Genomic DNA, 26650 nt, shown 5'->3' with positions numbered 1-26650 from the left:
TCCTCTGAGGTGCTGCATCACTTACATGCTGACCGGCGGCCAGGCCCCGTGCTCAGCCCTGGGTCCCCAACTCACGGGCTCTCACGACCTCAGGAGGATGAGATGGAGACCAGCGGTGGTCAAGGGGCTGGACCAAGGTCCCAGCAAGTCCCAGGTGACAAGGCTGTTTTTGTAATGCCTCTGCTCACAGTGAGGGCTCCTCCAACTCTCTACCCGCGGCGGCCTCAGGCGAGTCCTGGCTCTCCCTCGGCTCAACACCTCCTTACGAGGGAGGTGGCATCACTGCCCACCTCACTGGTGGCAAGGGCTGCGCCCCCAGTGCCTAGAACAGGGTCTGGCTCTGGGCAGCCTCGTGTACCCACAAGGAAGGAAGGAGACCTGCTGCTTGCACTGTCAGTGCGTCAGCACTTCACTGCGACGGTCATCTGCCCATCCAGGACAAGGGGGCAGGTGGCTCTCAGGTGACACTGGCAGGAGCCTGGCTGTGGGCTCCACGTGGCCTTCTCCCCCCTCATCCCTCTGGGCCTGCAGCTTCCCCAGGTGGTGGTTTGGGTTTTCGCTCCAGCCTCAGACTTCCTTCCTTCCCCAGCCCCAGCCCCCGGATGTGGTGACAGAATCGCTACTGTACAGACTTCAACCATGCTCCAGGAAGGGGGGCTCTTCGTGTGCAGCCCCAGGCCCCAGCCAGCCCTGTCAGCCCTTCTCTGGGATGCCTCAAGCCCAGGTCTTGACCTCTCAGTGCAGGGGGTGGATGTGGCAATGACTCTTGGTGATCTTGGACAAGTCATTTTGCCTCTCAAGTTCCAGGTTCCTTTGTGTAAACCAAATGGTATAGTGCCTTTTATCATCAGCTGGCTAAATGAATGAAATACCTGGGTGCTTGAGGTGTGCACCCCTTCCTCTTCCTCAGCAAGTTCCGTGACAGCTGCCGTTCCCTGCGCTGCTGCGTACCCAGCACCCGCTCGTGGCACTCAGCCCCACGACAGCTCTCTGAGGTTATCTTCTTACAGCCCCAAATGACAGGCGAAGAAACTGAGCCTCAGAGAGGGGAGGCCGCCCGTCTAGCCACGCGCGGAAGACAGGCGCACACTCCTCCCCACGAGGCAGGCTGTGCCCTGGGCCTCCGTCCTCCATCTCCGAGGTGGTGTGGGCAGCCGGGGTCCTTCCAGAGACGCCCCCACCCCAGGCCTCTGGCTCCCGGCCATCGAAGGGCTCCCCAGGAGCTGATGAGAAAAGACACCCCCATCCCACCCGCCGGCACACGGAGCCGGGCCCTGGCTGCTCCCGCTGGGTCCACACGCCATGCGTGCCCGTGGGGGCTGGAGTGGGACCCGAGGCGGGGCCCATCTGCCCAGCCCGAGGCCTCGGTCTGCCCACCTGTCGAATGGGCTGGGGCGTTCTCTGCCTTCCCCCCTCCCCGGGGCTGCGGCGGGGAGACCGAGCCCACAGAGCGAGCCAGACTTCACCCCCCACTTTCCAGCCCCCGCCCGCGGTGGGCCGGATGCCGGCCAGGCGAGACGGACCCCCTCCTTAAAGGGCCAGGCGCCTTCCCGCCGCGTCCCCCGCCACCTGCGCTGGAGGGGAGGGCGACTCGGTGCCCCGCGCCAGCGCAGGGAAAAGGGAACTTTCCAGGCCTGGGCGAGGGGGGCGTAGCACCCGTCCGGGCACCCTCCCCGCGGGCCTCCTCCCGCGCGGCGGGCCCCCGGCCCGGGGCGGGCAGGTTCCGCCCCCAACCCAGAGGCGCCGGGCCCGCCCTCCCCTTCCGCCCCCGGCCCCCCGCAGGTCCCGCCCCCGCCCGCTGACGTCACCGAGGCTCGCGCCGATTGGCCGATTGCGCTGTCGCTCCGGACACTTCCTCCTGGGCCGCCGCCGCGGAGTTAAACTTTGAAGACGAGAAAGAGCTGCGGGCGCTCGGCTACCTCCCCGACCGCCCCTGCCCCTCCCGCCGCCGGTAACGCCCTCCCCTTCCCTGCGCCCCCCGACCGAACTTTCTCCACCCTCTCAGACCCGTGAGATTCCCTCCTCACCATCCCGGGCCTCGAAACCCCTCTGTCCATCCCCGGGTCCGTCGGATCCCTGGGATCCACTCGATACCCGACCCAGAGTCTCCTGCGCCCCTTCCCCAGAGGTCTGGTGACTCCCTCGGCCCCCTTTCTTAACTGGATCCTTTCCTCCCAGATCCTCTCCTTAGATCCACTGGATCCTGGGGTTTCCCCTGCCCTCTTCCCAATCCTTTCTCCCTTCACAGGGCCTTTGGATCCCGGGCTCCCCTGATTCCTGAGCCCCCGACCTACTAGATTTTCTTCTCTGATTTCCCGGAATCTCTCAATCGCTGGGTTCCCAAACCACTACATTTCTCCTGTCCGATTTTCTGTGATCCTTTGATTCCCAGGCGTCTGGTCCAGTAGATTCCTTCTCCCTACTTTCCCAGGATCCATCCTCGGGTCCCCTCAGCCTTCCAGATTTCTTTTCTCGCATCCCTGGCATCCCTGCGCTCCTACCACCGGCTCACGAGAGCCCTCGGCTCCAGTTTTCCAGGCTCCCCGGGCTCCCTCAGCCCGATCCCGGGTGGGCGCCGGGCGGCCGCTCCCGGACCTTCCTCCATGGCCGCCCCCTCCCATCCCACGGGGCTCCCGGGCTCCCCCGGGCCGGGGTCTCCACCGCCCTCCGGCGGCTTGGAGCTCCAGTCGCCGCCGCCGCTGCTGCCCCTGGTGCCGGCCCCGGGCCCCGGGGTCTCCTTCCACATCCAGATCGGGCTGACCCGCGAGTTCGTGCTGTTGCCCGCCGCCTCCGAGCTGGCGCATGTGAAGCAGCTGGCTTGCTCCATCGTGGACCAGAAGGTGCGGGGCGGGGTTCCCCCATCCAGCTGGTGGGGGAGGGACGGAGGAGGGGGCCCTGGCCGAGGCAGCCTGGAGTCTGATGGAGGGGCAGGGGGGAGGGGGGACGGGGGCGAGAAAGGGGATCCGAGCCTGGGGCGTTTGATGGGGGAGGGGGACAGCGGCCTCCGCACCGCACCACCGGCTTGAGCGAGGCCTGGGCAGGGGTGGGGTGCCCCAGAAGCCTCCCTGAATTACGTGTCCCTGCATGTTGTTTTTTGCAGCCGGCAGGGAGGAAAGGATGGGCAGACCAGGTGTGTGGGGGGGTGAGAGGAGGAAGGGGCAGAGAGGGCAACAGATGTGGGAGGATCTCCAGGCCCAGGCCCATCTGGGGCCTCCCATTTGGTGGAAACAGTAGAAACTGAAGCCGGGCTGGCCATGGCGATCGGGTGACAGGTGTGGGTGTGGGTGCTGGCGCTGGCTGCCAGGCGTAAGCCAGGTCTCTGAGCCCAGGCCTGAGATGGGTGTGGAGGGGCAGGCCCCATTCTGCGCCCCCAGAACGGCCAGGGACTCTGTTCCCTCTCCTAATCACAGCGCCTAGCCCCCCACCCCAAGCCACCTTTAGCTTTGGATGGGGGGGGGGGGGGGGGGAGATGGACAAAATGCTAGAATGTTAAAAGTAAGAATTTGGGGCTTCTGTGTTGTTGGAATACTAGTCATAAAAGTGTTAGAATTTTAGAATCCTAAATTGCTGGAATATTCCAGTAATTGAACTCCTCTGATGTTGAAATATTCAAATATTGAAATCCTAGTTTGTTGGAATCCTAGAATGTTCGAATGTTCGAATGTTGGAATGCTGGGTTTTTAATTCTTTCATGCTAAAATAGTCAAGTGTTAGAATCCTGGTTTGTAAGACTCCTAGAACCTTAGAACATTAGCTGCTTGACAATCAAGGTTGTTGAAATCCTAAAATACAATGATAATAAGCTGGAATCCTAGAATATGATAATCCTATAATGTGAGCATGTTGGAATCCCAAAATATCCACATTCCAGAATCTTCTCAGACTCCTGGGAATGAATCCTTAGGGCCTCTGAAAAACATCAGGAACTGAGTCCCCTCGCCCATTTCACAGACAAGGAAATCGAGGCTTAGAGAAAGGAAAGGCCAAGACAGCTCTCCTCTCCTGGGTTCCTCTCCCAGCAGGCGAGAAGGGATAGGGTCTGCCCCCAAACCCCCAAATCTAGCAGGCCCTGCTCCCACCCTGACAGTCCGCTCTTTGCGAAGCCAGGCTGGGAGGAAGGAGCAGTTGCAGAATTGGAGGTGGGAGGCACGGGAGACTGTCCCTTGGGGTGAAATTCTTTGTCCCTGTTCCCATCCCCAGCCTCCCTCCCTCAAGCCTCGCCCCAGCCTTATTTTTCTCCCTCCAGGTCCCAGGTGCTTTCGGGGGCCCCCTTCCTTCCTTCCAGCTGCCCCACCTGGGCAGTTTCACTTTCTGTTCTACCAGATTTCATTTCCTGCCCGTCCCCCCAAGCTGGGGACCCAGGCACCTGGGACCTTTGGGCACTGAGTCGGGGCACACACCCTACCTCCGGCTCTCTGGAACCCTGTCCCTTTCCCCTCAGGAGTCCGAAATCCCCTCCCTCCAGCTTAGCCCCGCCCCAGCGCTGGGCCGGGAGCCAGGTAGCCGGGAAAACAATGGATCCAGGAAGGAAGGGGGGGCGTGGAGAGGGAAAGGGGCGCTCCCTCGGCCTCCCCCTCCCAAGCTGCAGAAGACCATGCCCCCAGAGCTATACCCTCACTCCAACCCCACCTCGCCGATCCAACCACCGAACTCATGCCGGATCTCTCTCCTAGCACCCCCGGGGCCCCGGCTTCCTGCCCGGCTCCACCTGGGGCTGGGAGGGGGCAGGCAGGAAGCGAGGGGCTGCGGGGTCTCAGAGTTTCCGGGGGAAACAGCCGGCCCTGCCCCGGGAAGATTCCACTCAGCCGCTGAGGGCAACCCTGAGCTTTTCCGTCGCCACCTCCCTCTTCCGCCCCTAAGTTCCCTGAGTGTGGCTTCTACGGCCTTTACGACAAGATCCTGCTCTTCAAACATGATCCCGCGTCAGCCAACCTCCTGCAGCTGGTGCGCTCGGCCGGAGACATCCAGGAGGGCGACCTGGTGGAGGTGGTGCTGTCGGGTGAGAGGCCGCGGCTGGCCTGGGGGCGGGGCCTCGGCTGGGGGCGGGGCGAGCTGGGCTCAGAAACGTGGCTTTTAAAGCGCAGGGTTAGGCCAGTGCTTGTGATCTCCCCTGGGGTTAGGCCAGTGCTTGTGATCTCCCCTGGGGTTAGGCCAGTGCTTGTGATCTCCCCTGGGGAGCTTTTACAAACTGAGGCTTCGGGATGGATAAATAAACCGCGCTGCAGTCCTTGCAGAAATCCCACCGCCTTGAGCGTGACTCACAAGAGGGACTCTCAAAACGTAAGGCCGACAGACTGGCAGGACACCAGACCCCACGCTGGGTAATTCCTTTTACAAAGCCCCCAAAAGTGACTCTCTGGTGTTGGGCAGTCAGGAGAGCGCGCACCTTTGGGGAAGGTGGGGACTGGGTGGGGGCCCAGGGGGGCTTCCTGGGGATGGGTGACAGCTTCCGTTTGTGGATCAGGGTGCTGATGACCCGGGTCCATACAGCTCAGAAATCCCCCTCGCCGTATACACTGCTGATGCGTACACGGCGCTGTCTGTGTGTTGTCCTTTAAAGTTGGAAACGGTGGGCTGCCCGCTGCAGCGCGGAAGGAAATGGGAATCTCCTCGTTGAGAGGAGACCTGGGCGTTTGTAGTTTGCAGAGCTCCTCAGGCGATGGGGGTGTGCGGCCAGGATCTAGGGCGCCCTCCCACCCGCCGCTCCCATTCTGTAGGTGAGCAAGTTCTCAGTGCCTTAGGACGGGAAGTCCCCAGCCCCTGGACCCTCCGCCAGGGCAGGGGACCTGAGCTGCCTTGCGGGGATGCTCGGGAAGATTTGCTGAATGGACCAACAACCAGGAGAAGTGGCGCTGACGCCCCAGCTGAGCTCAATTCAGGCTTTAAATACTTTCCCGACGGGGAAGTGGCTGTGGCTCCAGCAATTGGGCTCCCCTTTCCCATATGGGGAACCGGGGATCCCCGAGACCTCCTGGTCAAAAACAGAAAAAAAGACATCCCAGACTCCTATACAGGGCAGAGAGGCCACTGCAAAAAGACAGTGACGCAACCAGATAGAAAAAACAAAAGCTCCTGCAGCCTGGCAGCTCTTGAATTTTGACCTTGGTCCTGGCTTCTCCCTTAAACTCCGGTCTTGTTTACGCCGCGCCTCCCGGAGGCTGCTGTCCCAGCCACGGCCTGTGCGACGTGGAGCTCTTGAATCGCCCTTTCTAAACCTGCTCTTCCTGAAGTCCTCTCCGGCCCAGTGAAAGGCTTCACCGGCCTCCCTTTTGGGCTCAGGCCCAAAACCCTGGGAGCATCTTTGATACCCATTTTTCTCCCACCCCCTCACTGAATCCATTAGCAAAACTACGGGTCCTGCCTTAACGTACATCCCGAATCCATGTCTAACCACTCCCACTGGTCCAAGCCGCCAGCCCCTCCTGCTGAGCGTTGCAGTAGCTGGTAAGCCAGATCATGACACGCTACTGTTCCGAATCTTCCCATGGCTCCCCACTACCCTTAGAATAAAATACACGCTTCAGCAATGCTCAAGGCCCCCCATGATCTGGCCCCTGCTGGGTCCTTGAATTCATCTCATTACGCTATGCTCCTTACTTTCTCCGTTTCAAGCTCCCTTCCACTCAGGGCCTTTCCACTTGTTCTTCTCTCTTCCTGGAATTTTCCTTCCCCCTTCCCCCAGATCTTCTCCTTGTTTGGATCCCAGCTCAAAGGTGGTTTCCTCACAGTAGCCTTCCCTCAAGGATCGCCAACTTCTCAGTCACATTCTCCATTATCACACTGGCCTGTTGCTTTCAGGGCATTTATTCCTATCCTAAATTTCCCTGTTTATTACGTGTTTAGGTTACTCGCCTGTCTCCCCAAAAGAATGAGAGCTGTATGTATCTATCTGGTTCATATTTCTATCCCGAGTTTCTGAACAGTGCTTCACACAGAGAGCTCCCCTTCTCTTTCTGCTGCATCAGACTAATAGAAATAGTTTCACATGACATTGAAATTTTGAAGGGAAAAGAAAGAGAAAGCTGAGACTTAATCCAAAAAATGAGCCTATCATGGAATAACAGCCAACATTTATTGGGTACTTTCTATATGCCAGGCACGATTTTAAGTGCTTTCTGTATAGTAATTCATTTAATCCTACAAAATACTTATTATATAATATATACATACCTGACAGCTCACACCTTTGTCTGCTTCCGGTCTTGGCCTTAAGCATCACCTTCTCAAGGAGGCCTGCCCTGACCCCACCCTGTTTAAAATTGCATCTCTTGCCCATTTTTGTAATCTCCTTCCCTGCTTAATTTTTCTCCTTAGACTTACTGATTTCTCACTTACTGTAAACTTTATTACTTAAAAATTTCCCAGAGGCAGCAAGTACAGTGTTAATTAAAAGCATGAGTTCTGGAGCCAGGCTGACCGAGTTTACCACTTGCCAGCTGTGTGACCTTGGCCAGGTCCCTTACCCTCTCTGTGTCATAGTCACCTCATCTAGCAAAGGGGGACAGTAGCAGGATATACCTCACAGCTTTGCAGCAAGGCTAAATCCGTTAGAATTTTAAAGTACTTAGAGCAAGGCCTATCACTAGATACTTGGGCGATTATTAAATAAGAATATTGATTTTGTTGATTTCTGTCTTCCTCCCTAGAGACCAGGGATTTTTTTTTTTCTGTTTTGTTCTCTACAGTGTCCCTAGCACCTAGAACGGTGCTCAGTAAATGTTCGTTGGGATTCCCTTTTAAAGAGGGGGAAACTGAGGCACCTAGGGGTTTGGGGCCTGGGATTTGAACCCAGACAGAAGGGAGTTTGCGAGCGAGTGGGTGAAGGAAGGAAAGCCTGGGGGAGAACCGGGAGAACCTTGGCTCCCGCGAGCGGCGGGGGGCGCCCTGGGCCCACCACCCACCCCTGCGTGCTGCCCGCAGCCTCGGCCACCTTCGAGGACTTCCAGATCCGCCCGCACGCCCTCACGGTGCACTCGTACCGAGCGCCCGCCTTCTGCGACCACTGCGGGGAGATGCTCTTCGGCCTGGTGCGCCAGGGGCTCAAGTGCGACGGTGAGGGGGCGGGGCCTGGCGGAGGGGCGGGGCCTGGCGGAGGGGCGGGGCCGGGGCGGCCCGGGGCTCCAGGCGTGTTGGGGGCCTGTGGCTCTTGCGGGGCTCACGGCGGCCTTCGGCGGGGCTGGGGAAGTGGGGAGAGGCCGGGGAGGGGGTCACGGCGCTAGAAGCCGGCAGGAATGGGGAAACGGTGGCTCCAGGCGGGTGGACAGGAGTCTGGGGGCGGGGGGAGAGGGGTGGGGCGGGGCGGGGGCGGAGCCTGAGCCGCCGCTGTTGCGGGAGGCGCTAGGGTGGGGAGGGGAGGAGAGCGGGGTTTTCCGGAGGAGGGGGGCCTCGCGGGCTGGAGGCGGAGCCTGAGGTGAAGGGGGCGGAGCTGCAGAGCGGGCGGGGGTGGGGGGGCCACGCGGAGGCCGAGGCGGCGCCTCTGACCTCCTGGCGCCCCCTGCAGGCTGCGGGCTGAACTACCACAAGCGCTGCGCCTTCAGCATCCCCAACAACTGCAGTGGCGCCCGCAAGCGGCGCCTGTCGTCCACGTCGCTGGCCAGCGGCCATTCGGTGCGCCTGGGCACCTCCGAGTCCCTGCCCTGCACGCCCGACGAGCTGGTGAGGGGCTGGCGGGCGGCGCCGGTGGGTGTCCGGGAGGCGAGGGGCCCGGGCAGAGGGGGTAGCAGGCCCTGACGTGCCCCTCGCGCCCTCGGCCGTGAACAGAGCCGCAGCACCACGGACCTGCTGCCCCGTCGCCCGCCCTCGTCGTCCTCCTCCTCTTCCGCCTCATCCTACACTGGCCGCCCCATCGAGCTGGACAAGCTGCTGCTCTCCAAGGTCAAGGTGCCACACACCTTCCTCATCCACAGCTACACGCGACCCACCGTCTGCCAGGCTTGCAAGAAACTCCTCAAGGGGCTCTTTCGCCAGGGCCTGCAGTGCAAAGGTGAGCGGGAGCACGACAGGGTCAGACCCCTCCCCGTAGGGCTTGTGGAGGGACGGAATCACAGAGCCCAGCCCTGGGAGCGCAGGGCCTCCGAAGGGCCGTGGTCCTCAGCCTCTAGAACCTTCGAATTCTAGATTCTGAAGGTACTTCGCATGGAATTCTCATGCTGTGGAGCCTGAGAATTCTAGAATCAGAGAACTGGAGAGACACGTTTGAAGAGTGTGAGAATTTTGAACCCACCACATTCTAAAATTCTGGAAGTCTGGGTGAACGGAAACTTTAGAACCTTAGAGGGACAGGGCTTCAGAGTCCCAGGCTGTTAATCTCGTCTTCCCACAGCCCAGTTGGGAAAATGGTGGTCCAAAGAGGTTGGAGATGGCAGAAGGGGCAGCTAGACTTTTGTGACTCCGACAGCGAGAGCAGGCCCTTTGGAGCCTGGAGTTTAGGGGTCCAGGTCCAAACTTGCCAGGTGATCTCTTGCTCCCTGTCCTCCCACCAGACTGCAAGTTTAACTGTCACAAACGCTGCGCCACCCGCGTCCCCAACGACTGCCTGGGGGAGGCACTCATCAATGGAGGTAAGAGCTGGGGGAGCCTGAGCGGGGCAGGGGGGCCTGGGTGGGGCAGGGCCGGGCGGCGGCCCCTCTGAGACCCCCGTTCCTCCCAGATGTGCCGATGGAGGAGGCCACCGACTTCAGTGACGCGGACAAGGGTGTCCTCGTGGATGAGCCTGAGGACTCTGGGGTCATCCCGGGCTCCCACTCGGAAAACGCCCTCCGCGCCAGTGAGGAGGAGGAAGGCGAGGGCGGCAAGGCGCAGAGGTACCCGCGGCCCCTCCTCAGCCCCTCGGGAGGGCCTCTCGCCACTGTGAGCCTCACCCTTCCCCTTCTCTACAATGGGTGACATCACCTTATATCTGTAAATGTTGCAGGCTACCAAGGCAAGTTTTTTTAAGCACTGCAACTGTATTTTTTTTTTTTTATTTAACCTTTTCTCCTGATTTACCTTTCTGGAAAGTTTTTCTAGAAGTACATTTTAATTTATATTGCCTTTCTCTTTTGGAACTGGTAATACAGCTTTTCAGAAGGTATTTACAGGGAACCCTCCTCGTTCCCTGTCTCCCAGCTGCCCGAGCTCCCCTCTCTGGAGAAAACCACTGGGATCAGTTTCTTGTGGATCCTTCTGGAAACAGTCCATATTGCAGAGTGAGAGTATAAAGAGTAAGAACATAGACTGTGGATCCAGGTTGCTGTGTGGGCTTAGGCAAGCTATCAACCTCTCTGGGTCTCAGTGTCCTCATCAGTAAAATGGTGATGAAGTAGCACCTACCTTTAGGGTTGTCATGAGGATTAAATGAACGCATACAAGCCAAGTGCCTAGCTTGGCCCCTAGTACACAGTAAGTGTTAAATAAATGATGTTATCTCTATTAGGAAGGGAAAAGTGTGCATGTATTTTGACCAGTTTGGCCTATGATGGACTGATATGACCTTCAACATGGCCCTTCCTCTTACTGTGCCTCAGTCTCCCCATCTGTAAAATGAGGGAAGGAAAATATTCCCAAGGACCTGAAAGGCAATGGAAGCTTTAAAATAATGCTAATACTAACTTTTACTGAATTGTACCATTTCCAATGAGAATGAGAATCCATGCTTATTCGTCTCCACAAGGATGTGAGCTCCAGTGCGTGGGGGCAGGGATACTGGTCAGTTCCCCAGGGCCTGGAACACGCTCTGGCTCCTGCCGGGCCCCTCGTACGTGGGAATGGAATGAACGTTTCCGGTGGAGGCAGGAAGGCAGCAGAGTTAAAACGCACAGGGTGCTGGGGTGACCCGAGCCAGGGCCAGGGCCCAGCACCCCCATCTCCATTGCCAGTGGAGTCAGGCAGTGACGGGACACCGGAGTGCCCAGGCGTCCTCCTGGGGGCCGTGATGGGACCTCCTCCCAGGGCCACGGTGCAAGTCCATTAGACCCTAACGCACTCGCCGTGGGAGAAGTGCCCGCCGTGGGAAAGGGGCCCACCTTAGTGTCTTCATCTTGAGTCCCCAAAGTGGGGAGGCCAGGAGACAATCCGTTCTCTTGTATGGGAAGAAGATATTTGAATTTCCATTTCTCTTTCTTCTTTACTTTTTGGTATGTTTTAGCATGGCATTAATGCAGTGTTATTAATACACTATATTAATACATTGTCTAAATAAGTGTACTAACACAGTGTAGTAAATGTACAACTCAGTGGTGTTAATGACATTCCCCATGTCGTGCTACTGTCACCACCACCCAATACCACCAAAACTTCATCACTCTGAACAGAAACGCTGCGCGCATTCCAAAGTGTTTTAAGAGTGGAGGCTCCCTAGAAAACCGCAACTGTGGAGTCCATCAGTTCCAGCATTTGTCCTTGAACTAAATCCTTCCTGTAAGGATCGTTATCCCCATTTCCAGGTTAGATCATTGAGGCTCCGAGGCTTCGGCCATGAGTTAATGAGGAGGAGGAGCTGAGACTTCACCCCAGAGGAGCAGGACAGCGCAGTCCATGGGGAGGTGGGCTGTCACTTTCACATAACCTCCGTCAATGCTTAACGTGCTCTCCTAGCGTAAAACAGGCAGCAAGGCGAGCTGATACTCCAGCCAGGGAGGCAGCTAATGAACAAATGCATCCCTAACATCAAGCCTTGTTAACCGCTATGATGGAAAGTAAAGCAGAGAGAGGGGATGGGGACTGGGAAGTGTGCTATTTTAGGTGGGCCATCAGAGAAGGCCTCTGAGGAGGTGACATTCGGAAAGATCTGGATAGGGAAGGGAGAGAGCCATGGGGAGGCTATTGGGAGGCCCCGGCGGCTGGAGCAGGGAAGGGGAGGGGAAGAGGTGGGAGACGGGTCAGATCCCCAGATCACAGTGATCACGCCGAGTGTCACACTGGTGCCACCCGGCCCGAGCAGCCTGGAACCTCAGACTCCCTTTCTCCCAGGTGTTTCCTTAAAGCATTTAGTAACACAGGAGTGGCCTGTCGGCGTTGGCCCTGGAGGGTCTTGGAGAAGGGTAGTTGGGGGGGGGCTAATCCTATTTCCCAGATGAGGAAAGTGAGTCGCAGAGAGGCAAAGCCCACCCTGGTTCCTGATCTAGTGCAGGGATCAGGAGGGGGCAGTTGGCACTTGATGAGTTTCCTTAGGGGGTGATGAAAGTGTTTGGAAGCAGATAGAGGCGATGGTTGTACAACGTTGTGACACCACTGAGTGGTACATTTGAAAATGGTTCATTTTTTGTTATGTGGCTATCACCTCATTAGAAAAATAAGCGCCCCCAAGAAGAGGTGCAGAAGGTTCTAGAGTCAGGCAAGCCACTTCATCTCCCTGGGCTGTGACCGTTGCTTCTGCGCAGATGAGAGAACTGAGCCCCGGAGGGATGGAGTCACACCCCCTAGGTCACTGGCTCCACTGGAGGATAAATGCTAACTGGCATTTTTTGGAGGCCCACTGTATGCCCAGTGTGCTAAACTCTTTGGAAAGATTTTCAGTCATTTACTCCCCTCCCGGAGGGTATGGTGAGACCGTGTTGCAGGTGGGGAAACTGAGGCACGGGGAAGTTAGGTAACTGGCCAAGCAGCCTGACTTCAGAGTCCCGCCTCTTCCTCTGGCCCCTAAAGAGTCTCCCCTTAATCTAAGGAGCGCAGCGGGGGGGAAAGTGTGGCAACCTCCCCACCAGCTCCGCTGCTTCCGCGCACCCCCAGGCGCTGTGGTTGTCTCTGCATGTGACCTTCCCGCACCCCTCCCTCCGCAGCTCCCTGGGGTACATCCCCCTGATGAGGGTGGTGCAGTCGGTGCGGCACACGACGCGGAAATCCAGCACGACGCTGCGCGAGGGCTGGGTGGTCCATTACAGCAGCAAGGACACGCTGGTGAGCGGGCGGGGCGGGGCCGGGGGCGGGGCTTACTGGGAGGGGCGGGGCCCTGCTGGGCGTTGAACTCGGTTAAGGGGCGGGGCCGGCTGGGAGGCGGGGCTAAGGGCAAGGTGGGGGGCGGGGCCATGCCCACGGTCCTGGCGGCGGGAGCCCAGGCAGACCCCAAGCCTGGCGGTCCCGCCTCACGTCTGCACCGCTTTCCCCCACAGAGGAAACGGCATTACTGGAGGCTGGACTGCAAGTGCATCACGCTCTTCCAGAACAACACGACCAACAGATACTACAAGGTGGCCTCCCTGCCCCCTCGCCGCCTCCCCCAGCCCCGGCTCCTCCGGCCTCGAGTGTCTTCCTCACCCCTTCCCCGCCTGCTTCCTTGGCGTTCTTCCCGTCCAGCTCAGACCACCGTACCTGCAGCGCCGTCCCCACCCACCTCTGCTTCCTCGTCTGCTTTTGTTGCTGCAGGAGTCAGCCTGCCGCCTTCCTCCCTTCCCGCCCTTCGGCACTCCTTTTCTTTCTTCCTCCCCACTCACCTTCCTTCCTTCTTCCCTCCTCTTTCTCCTTTCCTTCCTTTCTTTCATTTTTCCTTCTGTCTTCTTCCTCTCTTTTCCTCTTTCCTCTTTACCCTCCTAATGGATCTTGAACTTTCTCTTGTCTCAGTACCATCTTCTCCCTTCTTCCCTCCACACTCAGCCAGAGGGACCTGCCCTCCCCTGCTCAAAACCCTTCTATGGCTCCCCAGAGCCCTCTTCTTAGCCCACGAGGCCTGGTGTCATCTGACCGTGGCCTCGTTTCCTTTGTGTGTTCATCAGAGGAGCTGAGCGCCTCCTGTGTGCCAGGCACCAGCCCAGATCATGGGGCTATAGCACACCCCTTGAGTGCCACAAGCAGCCTTTCCCACCACAGGCCCTTTGCACATGCCGTTCTCCACTCCCCTTCCAGCTGGCCCAGTCTTACTTTCTGTCTCAGCTTCAATGTCACGTCGCCAGGAAGTACTCCCCGACCACCCCACGCACACCAGTCCTTTGCCGCACTGGATTGGGGGTGCCCTTCTGAGTTAGGTGGGGATCCCCAGGGTCTGCCTGGCATCCTTACCTGTGCTGGCTCCATGTCCCCCCAGGAAATCCCCCTGTCGGAAATTCTTACCGTGGAGCCCGCTCAGAACTTCAGCCTCGTGCCGCCAGGCACCAACCTGCACTGCTTCGAGATCATCACGGCCAATGCCACCTACTTCGTGGGCGAGACGCCTGGGGGGGCCCCGGGGGGGCCGAGCGGGCAGGGAGCCGAGGCCGCCCGGGGCTGGGAGACCGCCATCCGCCAGGCCCTGATGCCCGTCATCCTCCAGGACGCCCCCAGTGCCCCCGGCCACACGCCCCACCGTGAGTCCCCTGCCGTGGGTCCCCAAGGGGGAGGATCTGGGAGGGCTCGTGTGGGATCCTGGGAGCGGGCGAGGGCCAGGAGGAAGTCAGGGAACAGCAGGGTTAAAAGCGGCACTCCCCCGCCCAGAGGCCTCTGTTAAAATAGATGCATAAGATCTCCACCAGACCCCTGACCTGCTGTGTGGCCTTGGGGACATCTCTTGTGCTCTCTGAGCCTCACCCCAGGTGGTGAAGCCTCCTCCAAATTGTGAGATCAAACTTTTTTTTTAAAACAGGAGGTACTGGGATTGGACACAGGACCTGGTACGTGGGAAGCAGGTGTTCGTCCCTGAACTACACCCGCTCCCCGAGATCAAACTTTTTAATTCATGCATTTCCTGTGCCTCGTCACTGGGCCTGGTCTGTCCTGGCCAGGGCTGGGAACACAGAGGTGACCCAGACAGCCCGGAACCTGCCCTCCCAGGGCTCACAGTCCAACAGCGGGAGCAGTCCCACCCCCAGGCAGTGATGACCCAGAACAAGCAGGGCAGGGATACTAGACCCAGCCCGGGGCTTCCTGGAGGAGGTGGCATCTGAGCTGCGCTCTGGGGGCTGAGGAGGAGGGAGACAGGAAATGACCAATGGGAAGTCATTTCAGGCCGAGGCAAAGGATGCTCAGAGCAGGCCAGATCCCTGCCCCCTGGAGCCCTTAATCCAACGGGGGTGGCACGTTGACAAATCACAAGTGCGCCGCAGAAGTATAAGGAGCCCTAGGATGGGACGGGAGTTCAGCCCCACGAGTGACATTTGAGTGGGGAACTGCAGGCTGAGGAGGACTCAGCTAGGGCCGGAGAGAGGGAGAGAGCGGCGCAGGTCAAGGGAACGGTGAGTGCGCAGGCCGGGAAGCAGGGGAGCACTTGTGGGTTGGAGGCACAGCGAGGAGGCCAGGGTGTCGGCGTGTCGCCACATGGTGGGGTTGAAAGCAAATGCCGTGCCTTCAAGGCCATCGAAGGGGCCTGGGCTTCCTCCGGAGGGTACTGGGGAGCCATGGTAGGTTCTAGCAGGGGAGCAGCAGGATCAGGTTTGTGCTGCAGCAAGATTTCTGGCTTCTCTATAGAGGGAGACCCTGGAGGACGCCGAGGGGCCTAGACCAGGCGGTGGGCTGGGGAGGAGGAGGAAGGGAGAGATGCAGAAATGGCAGAAGGCTCAGGGCTTTGGGTTAGTCGGGGGACCAGTTCCGGAAGGAACATGCTGAGGTCAGTTTGCATCCCCTCTCTGCCCCCAGCCTCAGTTTCCTTTTCTGTAAAATGGGAGCCGCACGCCTCCCATGCTACTGAGATCCTGGGGTGAAGTCCTCAGCGGCCTCATTCATGACATCCCTCCCGAGCCCCTCGGGACCGCTCCTTCACTCCTCTACCCCTGGGAGGGAGGGCCTTTGATTTTTCCCCCATTCTCCAGAAGAGGAGACTGAGGTTCAGAGTGGACAAGCCGCTAGCCTGAAGTTATGCATCATGTCATGGGATTCGAACCCGGGTGGTCCACATCCAGAGGCTGTCTCTGGAGCTGGGGGGGGGGGGGGGACGGTGCTAATGCCCACCTCCACCTCTCCCCTCCCTGCAGGACAAGCTTCTCTGAGCATCTCTGTATCCAACAGTCAGATTCAAGAGAACGTGGTGAGACCCCGGCCCCCACCCGTGTGCCCTGGGACGCCCTCCCCCTCCTCTCCTCCACCCCCGCCTCCATTTGCACCCCTGACCCTGCCCCCCCTCCCCCGCCCAGGACATCGCCACCGTGTACCAGATCTTCCCAGACGAGGTGCTGGGCTCCGGGCAGTTTGGCGTGGTCTATGGAGGTAGGGACGCCGAGGGGCCCTGCGGGTGGGGAGGCCACCGCGCCCACACCTGTTTGGGGGGCTTGGAAAGCGCTCCTGGGCGCAGGTGGGTGCAGGAGCTCCCGATCTCGCTGGAGTCCTGTAAGCTGGAGGCAGGGAGCTGATGGCTGCGGTGACAGCGTCAGTTCTGATCAGCTAGAAATCCGGTTTCCTGGGTTCAGGCCCCCTCCTCAGCGCTTTCGCCTTCCTGGGTCCCAGTCTTTGGTCTTGGGGCCCCTTGCACCTCTCCTGGGGACCCTCAGAGCCTCCCTGATGACCCGCGCCCACCTTTTGCCCAGCTCTGGCTGGGTCTCGGGGAGAGGGGCGGTGGCAGCCAGGGGGCAGGGGGCCTGCTTCCCCCATCTCCCACCTCCCCCACCCTCTGCCTAGGAAAGCACCGGAAGACCGGCAGGGACGTGGCAGTCAAGGTCATCGACAAGCTGCGCTTCCCCACCAAGCAGGAGAGCCAGCTGCGGAACGAGGTGGCCATTCTGCAGGTGACCACGGGCTCCGCGGCCCCGCTCCGCCCCACCCAGGAAGGGCCCTCCCGTTAGGGGGCGACTGACCCGGTCTGGGGACGGCCAGGGAGGGCTTCCTGGAGGAGGGAAGGTGCATGTAGAGCCTGCGGGGAAGTGCGAGGGTGCTCGGAGCAGGCCCCTGCCAAGGTCTGGAGGTGAGAGGGAGCCTGAGGTGGTTTGGGTGCCGGGAAGAGGAGGAGGTGGGGCCAAGAGGGCAGTGGGGCCCGACCCTGTGGGCTTTCTCCTGAGGGCGCTGGGGAGCCATAGAAGGATTTTGAGCAAGAGAGGGACAAGGTATGCTCTAGAAAGATCCCTCTGGGTGCCACCTCCTGGGGCCTGGGAGGGGTGGGACTGGAGCCCGGAGCCCAGGGAGGAGCTGGGAGGGGACCTGGGCAGGACAGTGCAGGGCTGGGGGGGAGAGAGGGAGGGCCCAGCTTTGACCAGTCAAAGTTGTGCAAGGCTCTTTCCCCGCGCGCCAAGCTCCGCTCCCTCCCGCAGCCCGCAGCCGCCACCAGAATTTCATGATATCCAAAATCTTTCCAGATCCTTTTGGCCGCCCAGCGAGCAGGGCAGGGAGAGGGGTTCTGTCCCGGGGTGGGTGGGCCGCCCTGCCCCTCGCCAGCTCCACGCCCCGGGGCGCAGCTGCCCGCCCTCCAGGCTGGGGGCTTGCCCCCCGGGGGTCTCCTGGACCCCCGGCGCCCTGACCACCGCCCGGCCGGCCCCTCCTTCCGCCAGAGCCTGCGGCACCCCGGGATCGTGAACCTGGAGTGCATGTTCGAGACCCCGGAGAAGGTGTTCGTGGTGATGGAGAAGCTGCACGGCGACATGCTGGAGATGATCCTCTCCAGCGAGAAGGGCCGGCTCCCGGAGCGCCTCACCAAGTTCCTCATCACCCAGGTGCGCCCTCTGCCCCCGCCGCGCGCCCGCCGCCGGGGCAGCCCCTGCGGAGACCCTCCCCAGAGCCCGGGAGGCCAGGCGGACACTGGGGGTTTGTCAGAGCAGAAAACAGAAAAAAATCATAATAAGGCAGCAGTAAGAATAACAGGAAAAATGATCAACGCAATCATTGTAATAGGAAATCATGATAATAATAGAAAAACAATAGAGTAATAGTAATACAAAAACAATCTAGCAAGCGAACAAAAAATAACAAAATAATCATCACATAATAACAGGGAAAACAAAAGAGTAATGATAATAATAGAAAAGCAAGAATAAATAATAATAGAAAAATAAGCACAGACAAAATAAAAGTAATAGTAATAACAGAAAAATAGTAAATGACGAGCAGGCTTCCTGTGCCTGGCTTTACTCATCTAGAAAAAGGGAAGAGGCTTTTCCGAAGGGGACTCACTCCTTCATCCATTTGTTGTGTCGTTTGTTCAGTTTTCAGTCAACGAACACTCCCTGAGCCCCTGCTCTGTGCCTGGCCCAGTGCTGGGGCTCCCAGTCCAGTGGTGGGTACAGATCTGTCCCCAGAGAGCGATGGCCCAGGGCGGTTAGGGCTGGGACAAGGACCCTGATAATGATGGTCACTAACATTTGCTGAACATTTAGTGTTTTATTTCATCTTTCATTTTTCAGAGCAGCTATAGATTTACAGAAAAATTAGGCAGAAAGTGCAGAGTTCCCAGATTCCCCTCTCATTCACACACACACATGCACACACACAGTTTTCCCTGTGATTAACATTTCGCATTGGTGTGATAGATTTGTTACAATTGATGAACCAATATTATTAGAATTATATTATTAATTAAAATCCATAGCTGCGATTAGGGTCCGCTCTTTTTTTTAAAAAAGATTTATTTATTTATTTATTTCTCTCCCCTTCCCCCCCCCCCCCCCCCCGCCCCGGTTGTCTGTTCTCTGTGTCTGTTTGCTGCGTCTTCTTTGTCTGCTTCTATTGTCAGCGGCACGGGAATCTGTGTTTCTTTTTGTTGTGTCATCTTGTTGTGTCAGCTCTCCGTGTGTGCGGTGCCATTCCTGGGCAGGCTGCACTTTCTTTCGCGCTGGGCGGCTCTCCTTACGGGGCGCACTCCTTGCGCGTGGGGCTCCCCCACGCGGGGGACACCCCTACGTGGCACGGCACTCCTTGCCGTGGTAGACAGACGCCCTAACCACTGGGCCAAGTCCGTTTCCTAGGGTTCACTCTTTATGTTGTACAATTCTATGATTTTTATATTTTAATTTTTATTGTGGTGACATATAAACAACATAACAGTTCTCATTTTAACCCCTTTCAAGTATTCCATTCAGTAAGGTTTATCAAGGAGTGGGTATAGCTCAGTTGGTTGAGCGCCTGCTTCCCATGTATGAGGTCCCAGGTTCAATACCAGGTGCCTCCTAAAAAATGAAAAAACAAAAACTCCAGTAACGTTTATCATACTCGCAATATTGTGCAGCCATCACTACCATCTATTACCAGAGCCTTTCTATTACCCCAGACAGAGGGGCTCATTTAATATTTGTAACAACATATGCAGTAAGTTCTATCATTATCACCCCCATTTTCCATTTGACCAAACTGCGGCTCAGAGATGTGAAATAACTTATCCTGGGTCACACAGCTGGTGGAACTTGACCCCAGCATCTGTGCTTTTAACCAGTAAATACCAAACTAATCTGTTTTATATTCACACTTTTCTGTTTTCTCTATGAGTGTTTGTGTATTTTTATTTGTTCCATATCATATATATAACTATGTGTTCTGCCCCTTTCATCACTTTAACAGCTCTGGGAGACTGTCCCATTTCAGTCCAATGTTAGCTGATCTGCCTGTTCTTCTGAATCGTATCTCATAATAGATTTCATCAAATTCCCCAGTTAGTGGACATGTGGTTACTTTTAATTTTCCACCATCGCAAACCACATCTTGTGAACATCTGTCTACAAACATCGTTGTGCATAGATGGGAGAATTTCAACAGACCACATTTCAAATAATAGATTCCAGAGTCTAGGGAAATGTGTCTTTAAAAATCTTAAAGACGTTATGCAATTATTCTCTAAAATCCCTTTCAATCTTTGCTCCCACCAACAAGGTCTGAGGGTATCAATTTTCTCATTCCTCACCAACAATGGATAAAAGTAATTGCCAGTCTTATAGATGGAAAAATGAGACTCTGTTGTATAATTTAAAAATTATAGGCAAGGTTGAACATATTTTCATATGTTAGTTGGCCTTTTGGAGTTCTTTTTTTAATCACCTCTGCTTTACGTGCCCTATACCATTTGTCAAGTGGATAATTCTGTCTCTTTCTTATTGAATTGTAAGAGCTCTTTGTATATGAAGGAAATTAGATCCTTGTCACCTGTGTTGTTCCATTTTTTTTATCCCAGCATTTGCCTGCCTCTTTTTTTTTTTTTTTTTCCCCATATTGTGTTTGACTTTTACAATGTTAAATGTTCCCTTTCACAGCCTCTGGGTTTCACATCCTACCTAGAAAGACCTTCCCATTGGTCGCTACCTCAGCTTACGCTCAACTCCTCCATTGCCAAGTCCCCTGTGCTGTGCTGTGCTGTGCCTTTACCCAGACCCAGCAGCGCATCCTTGCTCTCTGTCGCTGGGTGGGACAGAAAGTCACTGAAGCAGGTTCACCCACACTTTGGATGGGGAGAGGGGATCGAATGCCTTCAGCCAATGAAGCGACATCTCTTTCTGGCCTTCTGCCTCTCCTCTTTCTGCCTGCTCTCTTTTCTTTCTCTCTCTTTCTCTCTCTGCAGATTTCTGCTTTCCGGGCTCTTGGCTGCCCCAGCCCCAAGTCTTTTTACCTCATGAACTTGGTTAGGCCTCACAATCACCCTGTGAGGTAGGTATTGTTATCACCCCACCTTCGAGATGGGAAAACTGAGGCTCAGGCCTGGTCCAGTCTCTCACCCATGACTGGTCACACAGCTAGGTCGCGGGATGGGCAAGAGTCTATCTAGTTTCAAAGTGCCCTTAATGCCAGAGGTGGCGGGCAGGGGAAGCAGCAAACCAAAAATCTGGCTAAGATGCGTACACCCATCTTTGGCTCTCGGCAGAGTGAGGAGGTTGGCCTGCAGCAGTGACATTCCAATAACCTTTCCTCGCTGGAGAGTCATCCAGTGAAAACAGTGAGGCCAAGTGCAGATACTCCAGATCTGAGCCAGACATTGAAATTGCATGCTTCCATCCCTCTGTGCTTCCAGTGGATTTTGTTTGGGTTCAGCAGAATCAGGGGGGATAAAAATCACTGTTGCTACAGATAAGTGGTTACAAACGGTAACTGGTTTGGTTTGGGTTTGTTTTTTATCTTTTTTTTTTTTAATAAATCACACAAAATGGTTTGGTTTTGAATCACCCCACTTTGCCATCTTAGGAGACTTGAATTCACAGATATAGCCGGACCTTGATTTGAGACTCCCACAAAAAATATGTGCGCCAACAGACCATCCCAAAAATAATAACAGCAGCAGGGATGCTAATGGCTAGCATGCAGTGCTTCCTGTCGCAGACACTGTGCTAAGAACTTGCCTGAGTGTCTCAGCTCCTGAGCCTCACGCCGCCCTGTCAGGTGGAGATTGTTAGTGCCTCCATTTTACAGATGAGAAAACCGAGACCCAGAGAAGTGAATTCCTTGCCCATTTCACAAGCCTATCTGCGTGGAACCAGACTTTTCCACGAGGCAGCCTGGCTCCAGAACAGAAGCCTTCTCTCTCTCTTTTTTTTTTCGTTGAGGTACCAGGGCGGGGGATTGAACCTGGGACCTCGTATGTGGGAAGCCAGCGTTCAATCACTGAACCACACTGGCTCCCCTGCGTTGGTTTTTTCATTTGTTTGCTTGTTTGTTTTTGGTTTTAGGAGGCACCAGGAACTAAACCTGGGACCTCCCATGTGGGAAGCAGGTGCTCGACCACTTGAGCCACATCTGCTCCCTACCTTCTCTTATATGCATTGGGTATATAACCCGTGTCATGGTTGTGCATGCGTTTTTTGTATTACAGTTTGCTAAAGGGTGAAAAATATTTTTAAAAACTTTGGCTCGCACATTAGCACCTCCTTGAAAGTCCCTGCTGTATTAATAGCTCATTTTTTATCAGGAACTTTCCACACACGTCCCAGTTGGTGTCTGAGGCCCTTCCCAGCCCCACTGCTCTGGTTCACTCTTTCTAGAATTCCGCAGCCAGAATTCAGGTGTAGATGGCTCTGAGGTCCTTGGGTTGTTCTTTGGTGTTCCAATGCCTCCCCTGACGGGAACCCCACCCTGAGGGGCAGAGAGGGGCGTGGCCAGGCCTCATGGCTGACGGCAGGACCTGGGGCAGGCACCCTCCTCACTGCTCCCATCTCCCTCCTCAGATCCTGGTGGCTTTGAGACACCTTCACTTCAAGAACATCGTCCACTGTGACTTGAAACCAGAAAACGTGTTGCTGGCTTCCGCCGACCCATTTCCTCAGGTCAGTCATGTCCCCTCTGGATTTTGGGAAGCCCACCCAACCCTGGTGGCGGCCAAGGGCTGCACTAATCACAGTCGAAGTCCAGCCTCTGGCGCAGAGACCCAGCGCGACAGTGGCTTACGTAAGATAAAAGCTTGCTCTCACTCAGGCCCAGCATGAGCATTCTGGGGCTGAGAAAGAGGTTCCATGGTTAGGCTCCAAGAAGAGGGATGAGCCTGTGCAAAGGCCCTGTGGCTGGAAGATCTGCGCTTTGGTTTTTGAGAGCCTTATTGAGATACAGTTCACACACCATACCATTCACCCATGGAAAATGTACAGTGCAGTGGCTCCGGGGATATTCAAAGTTGTGCAACCCGCTCCCCGCAGGTGAAGCTGTGCGACTTCGGCTTCGCGCGCATCATCGGCGAGAAGTCGTTCCGGCGCTCGGTGGTGGGCACGCCGGCCTACCTGGCGCCCGAGGTGCTGCTCAACCAGGGCTACAACCGCTCGCTGGACATGTGGTCGGTGGGCGTGATCATGTACGTCAGCCTCAGCGGCACGTTCCCCTTCAATGAGGACGAGGACATCAACGACCAGATCCAGAACGCAGCCTTCATGTACCCCGCCAGCCCCTGGAGCCGCATCTCCACCGGAGGTGCGTGGTCGCGGGTCGCTGGTGGTGGGGGCGGGGGCCGAGGGGTGGGGCCGGGCCTGGGGGTGGAGCTATCGGGGGCGGGGCTGTGGGAGGGGCGGGGCCAGTGGCAGGACCTGGGGTGGAGCTACCGGGGGCGGGGCCGCGGGAGGGGCGGTCTGGGGCCCGGTAAGGCCGCTGGACCTTGAGGAGCGTCTCCCGGCCTGTCGGGACCAACAGCTCAGAGACTCAGGCCTTGGCTAGGTTTTTGTGGGTTGGACAGGAAGCGCCCGGAATCTCTAAGACAGTCCCCTGGTGCCTTGGGGCGCGACTCAGGACCTGGAGCGGGACAGGACCTTCCTGAGGCCCGGGCGCAGGCCTGGGGCCCTTGGGGTTGTGACCGCGAGAGGGTTAGCCCTGCAGATATGATGGTGCCGTGGGCGGAGGGGGCAGGGGCGAGGCGCAAGGGCCAGGCTCCTTGCTGGGTGCAGGGGGCCAATCGAGGGTGGCAGGAGATCGTCTCAGGGAGGTGGGCCCTAGAATTTGGGGGTGAGGCCCAGGGCAGGGGACTGTGGGGCGTTTCTGAAGAGGTCCAGCAGAAGGGCAGGCCCTGAGGCCAGAGTCACAGCCTGGACCCTGGAGCGGGCGCAGGTGGGGCAGCAGGGGGAGGGGGCCGGGCTTGAGGCTGATACTGGCACGTTGTCTCCAAGGACCGTGGCCCCTGAAGGGGAGGCCGGGCAGTAGCACGGGGCCTAGGGACTGGAGCCTGCTGCCCCGGGGCCGCAGCCTGGACGTGGTTGTGGTCAGGAGAGGGGCTGGGCCCCAGAGCCCCGGGTAGGGTGGGATGCTTAGAGGGCGGATAGGGTGGGGGTGTCAGAGCCAAGATCCTGCAGTGGAGGGAGGAGAAGGGGCAGGCCCGGGAGCCAGCGAGCTCAGGACAGATGGCGTATGGGAGGGAGGATAAGGGGACAAAAATGTATTCATGACAGTTTGTTCAACAAGTCCAGGCTGAGTGCCTGCTCGGTGCCCTGGACCGCCTACCCTTGGTTCTGGGCACACTGTGATGAACTGGGCACAAGGGAAGGGTGCTTTCTAAGTGGTCCGAGAAGAAGGAGTGTGGTCAGATCCATAGACATGGGAAGCAGTGGGAGGGCCCTGGGCGGGGGTGACCCACGGAAGTTTCTCAAGGCAGGGAAAGGTCTTGGTGGTGGGTCAGCACTAAGTACTGAGAACAGGGGTGGGCTTGAGCCCAGGTAGAGCAATTTTGGAGGTCCTGAGGCTTGTCTTTTGGGGGCCAACTCAGGAGCCTCTGGGTAACTGCATTGGTCCCGCGTGAGTGAATGAGGGCGTGGCTGCACGAGGACGTGCGAGCCCCCAGGAGGGGCGTTGACTGGAGGGGGCACCTGCTGGACAAGACCTGTCCTCAGATGGAGTCACACTGGGAGGCTTTGTCCTTCCAGCCCGGTGACCAAGGAGATTGTCGGATAGATGCTGGCTTCTGTTAACACATGACACTCACCCATCCCCTTTTCACAAAACACAGGCCTCAGTTGCAGCCTGTGACTAGCACCTGATACTGTTTTATTTTCATTTGATTTTTGTGGGTAGAGCATGTCATCAGTGGATGCCCATTGACCAGGGTGACTTATTCCACTTTGAATAAGTTTATTTTTACCTTAAAAAACACATTAAAAAAAGCAAATTGATATAAAAGAACCTTTTATCTAGCTTTATATAGGTTAAATACACACATGGTTCAAAATTTTAAACACAAAAGGGTGCACAGTGAAAATCCTCTCTTTTGTCTGCGGTTCCAACAAAAGGCAATGACCATTATGAGTTTCTTTTTTTTTTTTTTTAAGATTTATTATATTTATTTCTCTCCCCTTCCCTATCCCCTTCCCCCCATTGTCTGCTCTCTGTGTCAATTTCCTGTGTGTTCTTCTGTGTCCGCTTGCATTCTTGTCAGGTGGCACTGCGAATCTGTGTCTCTTTTTTGTGGTGTCATCTTGCTGCGTCAGCAATCCATGTGTGTGGCACCACTCCTGGGCAGGCTGTGCTTTTCACTCAGGGCGACTCTCCTTGTGGGGTTCACTCCTTGCACATCCAGCACCCCTACGTGGGGGGTACCCCTGCATGGTATGGCACCCCTTGCACAGCAGCCCTGTGTGTGGGCCAGGAGGCCCTGGGTATCGAACCCTTGGACTTCCCATATGGTAGGCAGACGCTCTATCAGTTGAGCCACATCCGCTTCCCAATTATGAGTTTTGTGTCTGTCCCTCAAGAGAGAGAGTTTATATATATGCAAACAAATATGTGGACATATATTCTTTTATTTCTCCTCTTTACACAAGATAGCAGCGTCCTATACATGTTCTTCTCCAGTTTGCTTTGTCCACTTACCAGTTTCACATATATATATTTTTTGTTTTACCAGTTATATTTTGGATAAGTGAGTTGGCTTAAAAATATTAAGTAAAGAATAGTACACCAGGTCTTTACCTGTGTGTGACAAAAATTGTGAAGCTGACATAGGAATGGGGAAACTAAGGTAGAGAACTGGTGAAGAGGTGGAGGACTAGTGTGCGTGGTGGGGGAAAGGGGGAACAATGAGGTGATGAGGTGAGGGAAGGGGTGGACAGGTGACTGGAGCAGGGGAGGCTTCCCAGCCGCCCGGGCCAGGGCAGAAGGAAAGCCACGCTGGCCGCAGGATGGGCTCGGGCGCCCTGGCAGGGGTCCAGCTGCTTCTCCCCTTCCCTCACAGCCATCGACCTCATCAACAACCTGCTGCAGGTGAAGATGCGCAAGCGCTACAGCGTGGACAAATCTCTCAGCCACCCGTGGTTACAGGTGCCGCAGGGGGCGGGGCTGAGTGTGAGGGGGTGGAGCCGACCAGTGGGCAGGGTTGGAGGAAGAGGTGGAACTAGACCTCTTATTGGCTGACAGGTAGAGCTCCGGCTGGACTGACCTTGGCGGGAACCAGGCTGAGCCTCCCATTGGCTGGGCTGCAGAAAGGGCGGGGCCGGCCCTGGGGCGTGGAGGGCGTGGCTTCTCCGTCTCGGTACCAGGCGCCACGTGGCCTCTCACGCTGGACAGAAAGCGCGGGCGCGCCCTTGTGCCCTCTGCGTGGCCGCCACGCTAACCCCTGCGCTTCCCGTTCCAGGAATACCAGACGTGGCTGGATCTCCGAGAGCTGGAGGGGAAGATGGGCGAGCGGTACATCACGCACGAGAGCGACGACGCGCGCTGGGAGCAGTTCCTGGCGGAGCGCCGGCGGCTGCCCGGGCTGCCCGCCGAGGGGGAGCTGGCCGGGGCCCTCCCGCCGCAGGACCACGAGATGCAGGGGCTGGCGGGGCTGGCGGAGCGCGTCAGCATCCTCTGAGGCGCTGCGCTCCTGCTTGCCCCTGCGGCCTGTCCCGCCATCCCCTCCCAGGGACGAACTCTAATAGAAGAGGCTTCCTGCTCAGACTGGATGGCGCACACCCAGAGTTGGAGGGGGTGGGGTGTCAGAGGGTCCTTTACAAAGGCCTCTCCCGGTCTTTCCAACGATTAAAACGGACTCATCTCTGACCTCGGGCCCTCCGCCTGTGCCTGCAGCGCACGCTTGAGTCATCGGTCTGTTCACCAAGATGGAGTTCGCCTGGAAGGAGGAGAGGCTGAAGGGGAAGGATGGAGGGAGGGTGGGATGCAGGGAGAGGGGAGGAGAGGAGTGCAAGCCTGAATGGACGGGAGGTTGGGAAGGGGTGCTGACTAGGGCAGGAAGTATGGAGGAAGCCCTCACCCGAGGAGGAAGAGCTTTGGTGGCGAGGGATGGAGGGAGGATTGCCAGGAGGGGGGAGTGGAGGGGGAAACGTCTGGAGGTAGCGTCAGGAGGAAGGAAGAATAACGGAGGAAGAATTAGGGAGGAGGGATGGCGGGAGCATGACAGTGCAATCAGCGCAAGTCTGGTCCAGAGTGGAAACTCGATATGTAATATTTAGCATTTTCTTTTTCAAAATGA

General features: G+C 57.0%; 1 protein-coding gene across 3 annotated transcripts; it reads left to right on the top strand.

Moving 5' to 3' along the window:
• Positions 1-1871: 1871 nt before the first annotated feature.
• On the top strand, positions 1872-26650 carry PRKD2 (protein kinase D2). Of its 3 annotated transcripts, XM_004454396.4 has the most exons (18): positions 1873-2840; positions 4861-4999; positions 7921-8052; positions 8501-8655; positions 8761-8983; positions 9483-9560; positions 9650-9803; positions 12759-12876; positions 13089-13166; positions 13997-14255; positions 15855-15907; positions 16014-16086; positions 16495-16601; positions 17358-17519; positions 21942-22040; positions 22407-22674; positions 25415-25500; positions 25814-26650. In XM_004454396.4, exons 1-18 carry the CDS (start codon positions 2604-2606, stop codon positions 26030-26032), a joined length of 2640 nt encoding a protein of 879 aa, XP_004454453.2. In that variant the 5' UTR covers positions 1873-2603; the 3' UTR covers positions 26033-26650. The 3 variants fall into 3 exon arrangements, with proteins under 3 accessions (XP_058136454.1, XP_004454453.2, XP_071065451.1); XM_058280471.2 differs by lacking the exon at positions 25415-25500 and having other exon boundaries at positions 1872-2840; XM_071209350.1 differs by lacking the exons at positions 1873-2840; positions 4861-4999; positions 25415-25500 and adding an exon at positions 5060-5321.

This window comes from Dasypus novemcinctus, chromosome 18, assembly GCF_030445035.2.
Source record: "Dasypus novemcinctus isolate mDasNov1 chromosome 18, mDasNov1.1.hap2, whole genome shotgun sequence".
NCBI lineage: Eukaryota > Metazoa > Chordata > Mammalia > Cingulata > Dasypodidae > Dasypus > Dasypus novemcinctus.
This window is presented reverse-complemented; position numbering and strand designations above follow the sequence as displayed.

What these genes read in the sequence shown, in the direction of transcription:
- PRKD2 (XM_058280471.2), top strand. Translation starts at nt 2,604, where the DNA reads ATGGCCGCCCCCTCCCATCCCACGGGGCTCCCGGGCTCCCCCGGGCCG. An exon ending in GGTGGAGGTGGTGCTGTCGG is followed by an intron (nt 5,000 to 7,920) that starts GTGAGAGGCCGC and finishes TGCTGCCCGCAG; the next exon opens with CCTCGGCCACCTTCGAGGAC. An exon ending in GGAGGCACTCATCAATGGAG is followed by an intron (nt 9,561 to 9,649) that starts GTAAGAGCTGGG and finishes CGTTCCTCCCAG; the next exon opens with ATGTGCCGATGGAGGAGGCC.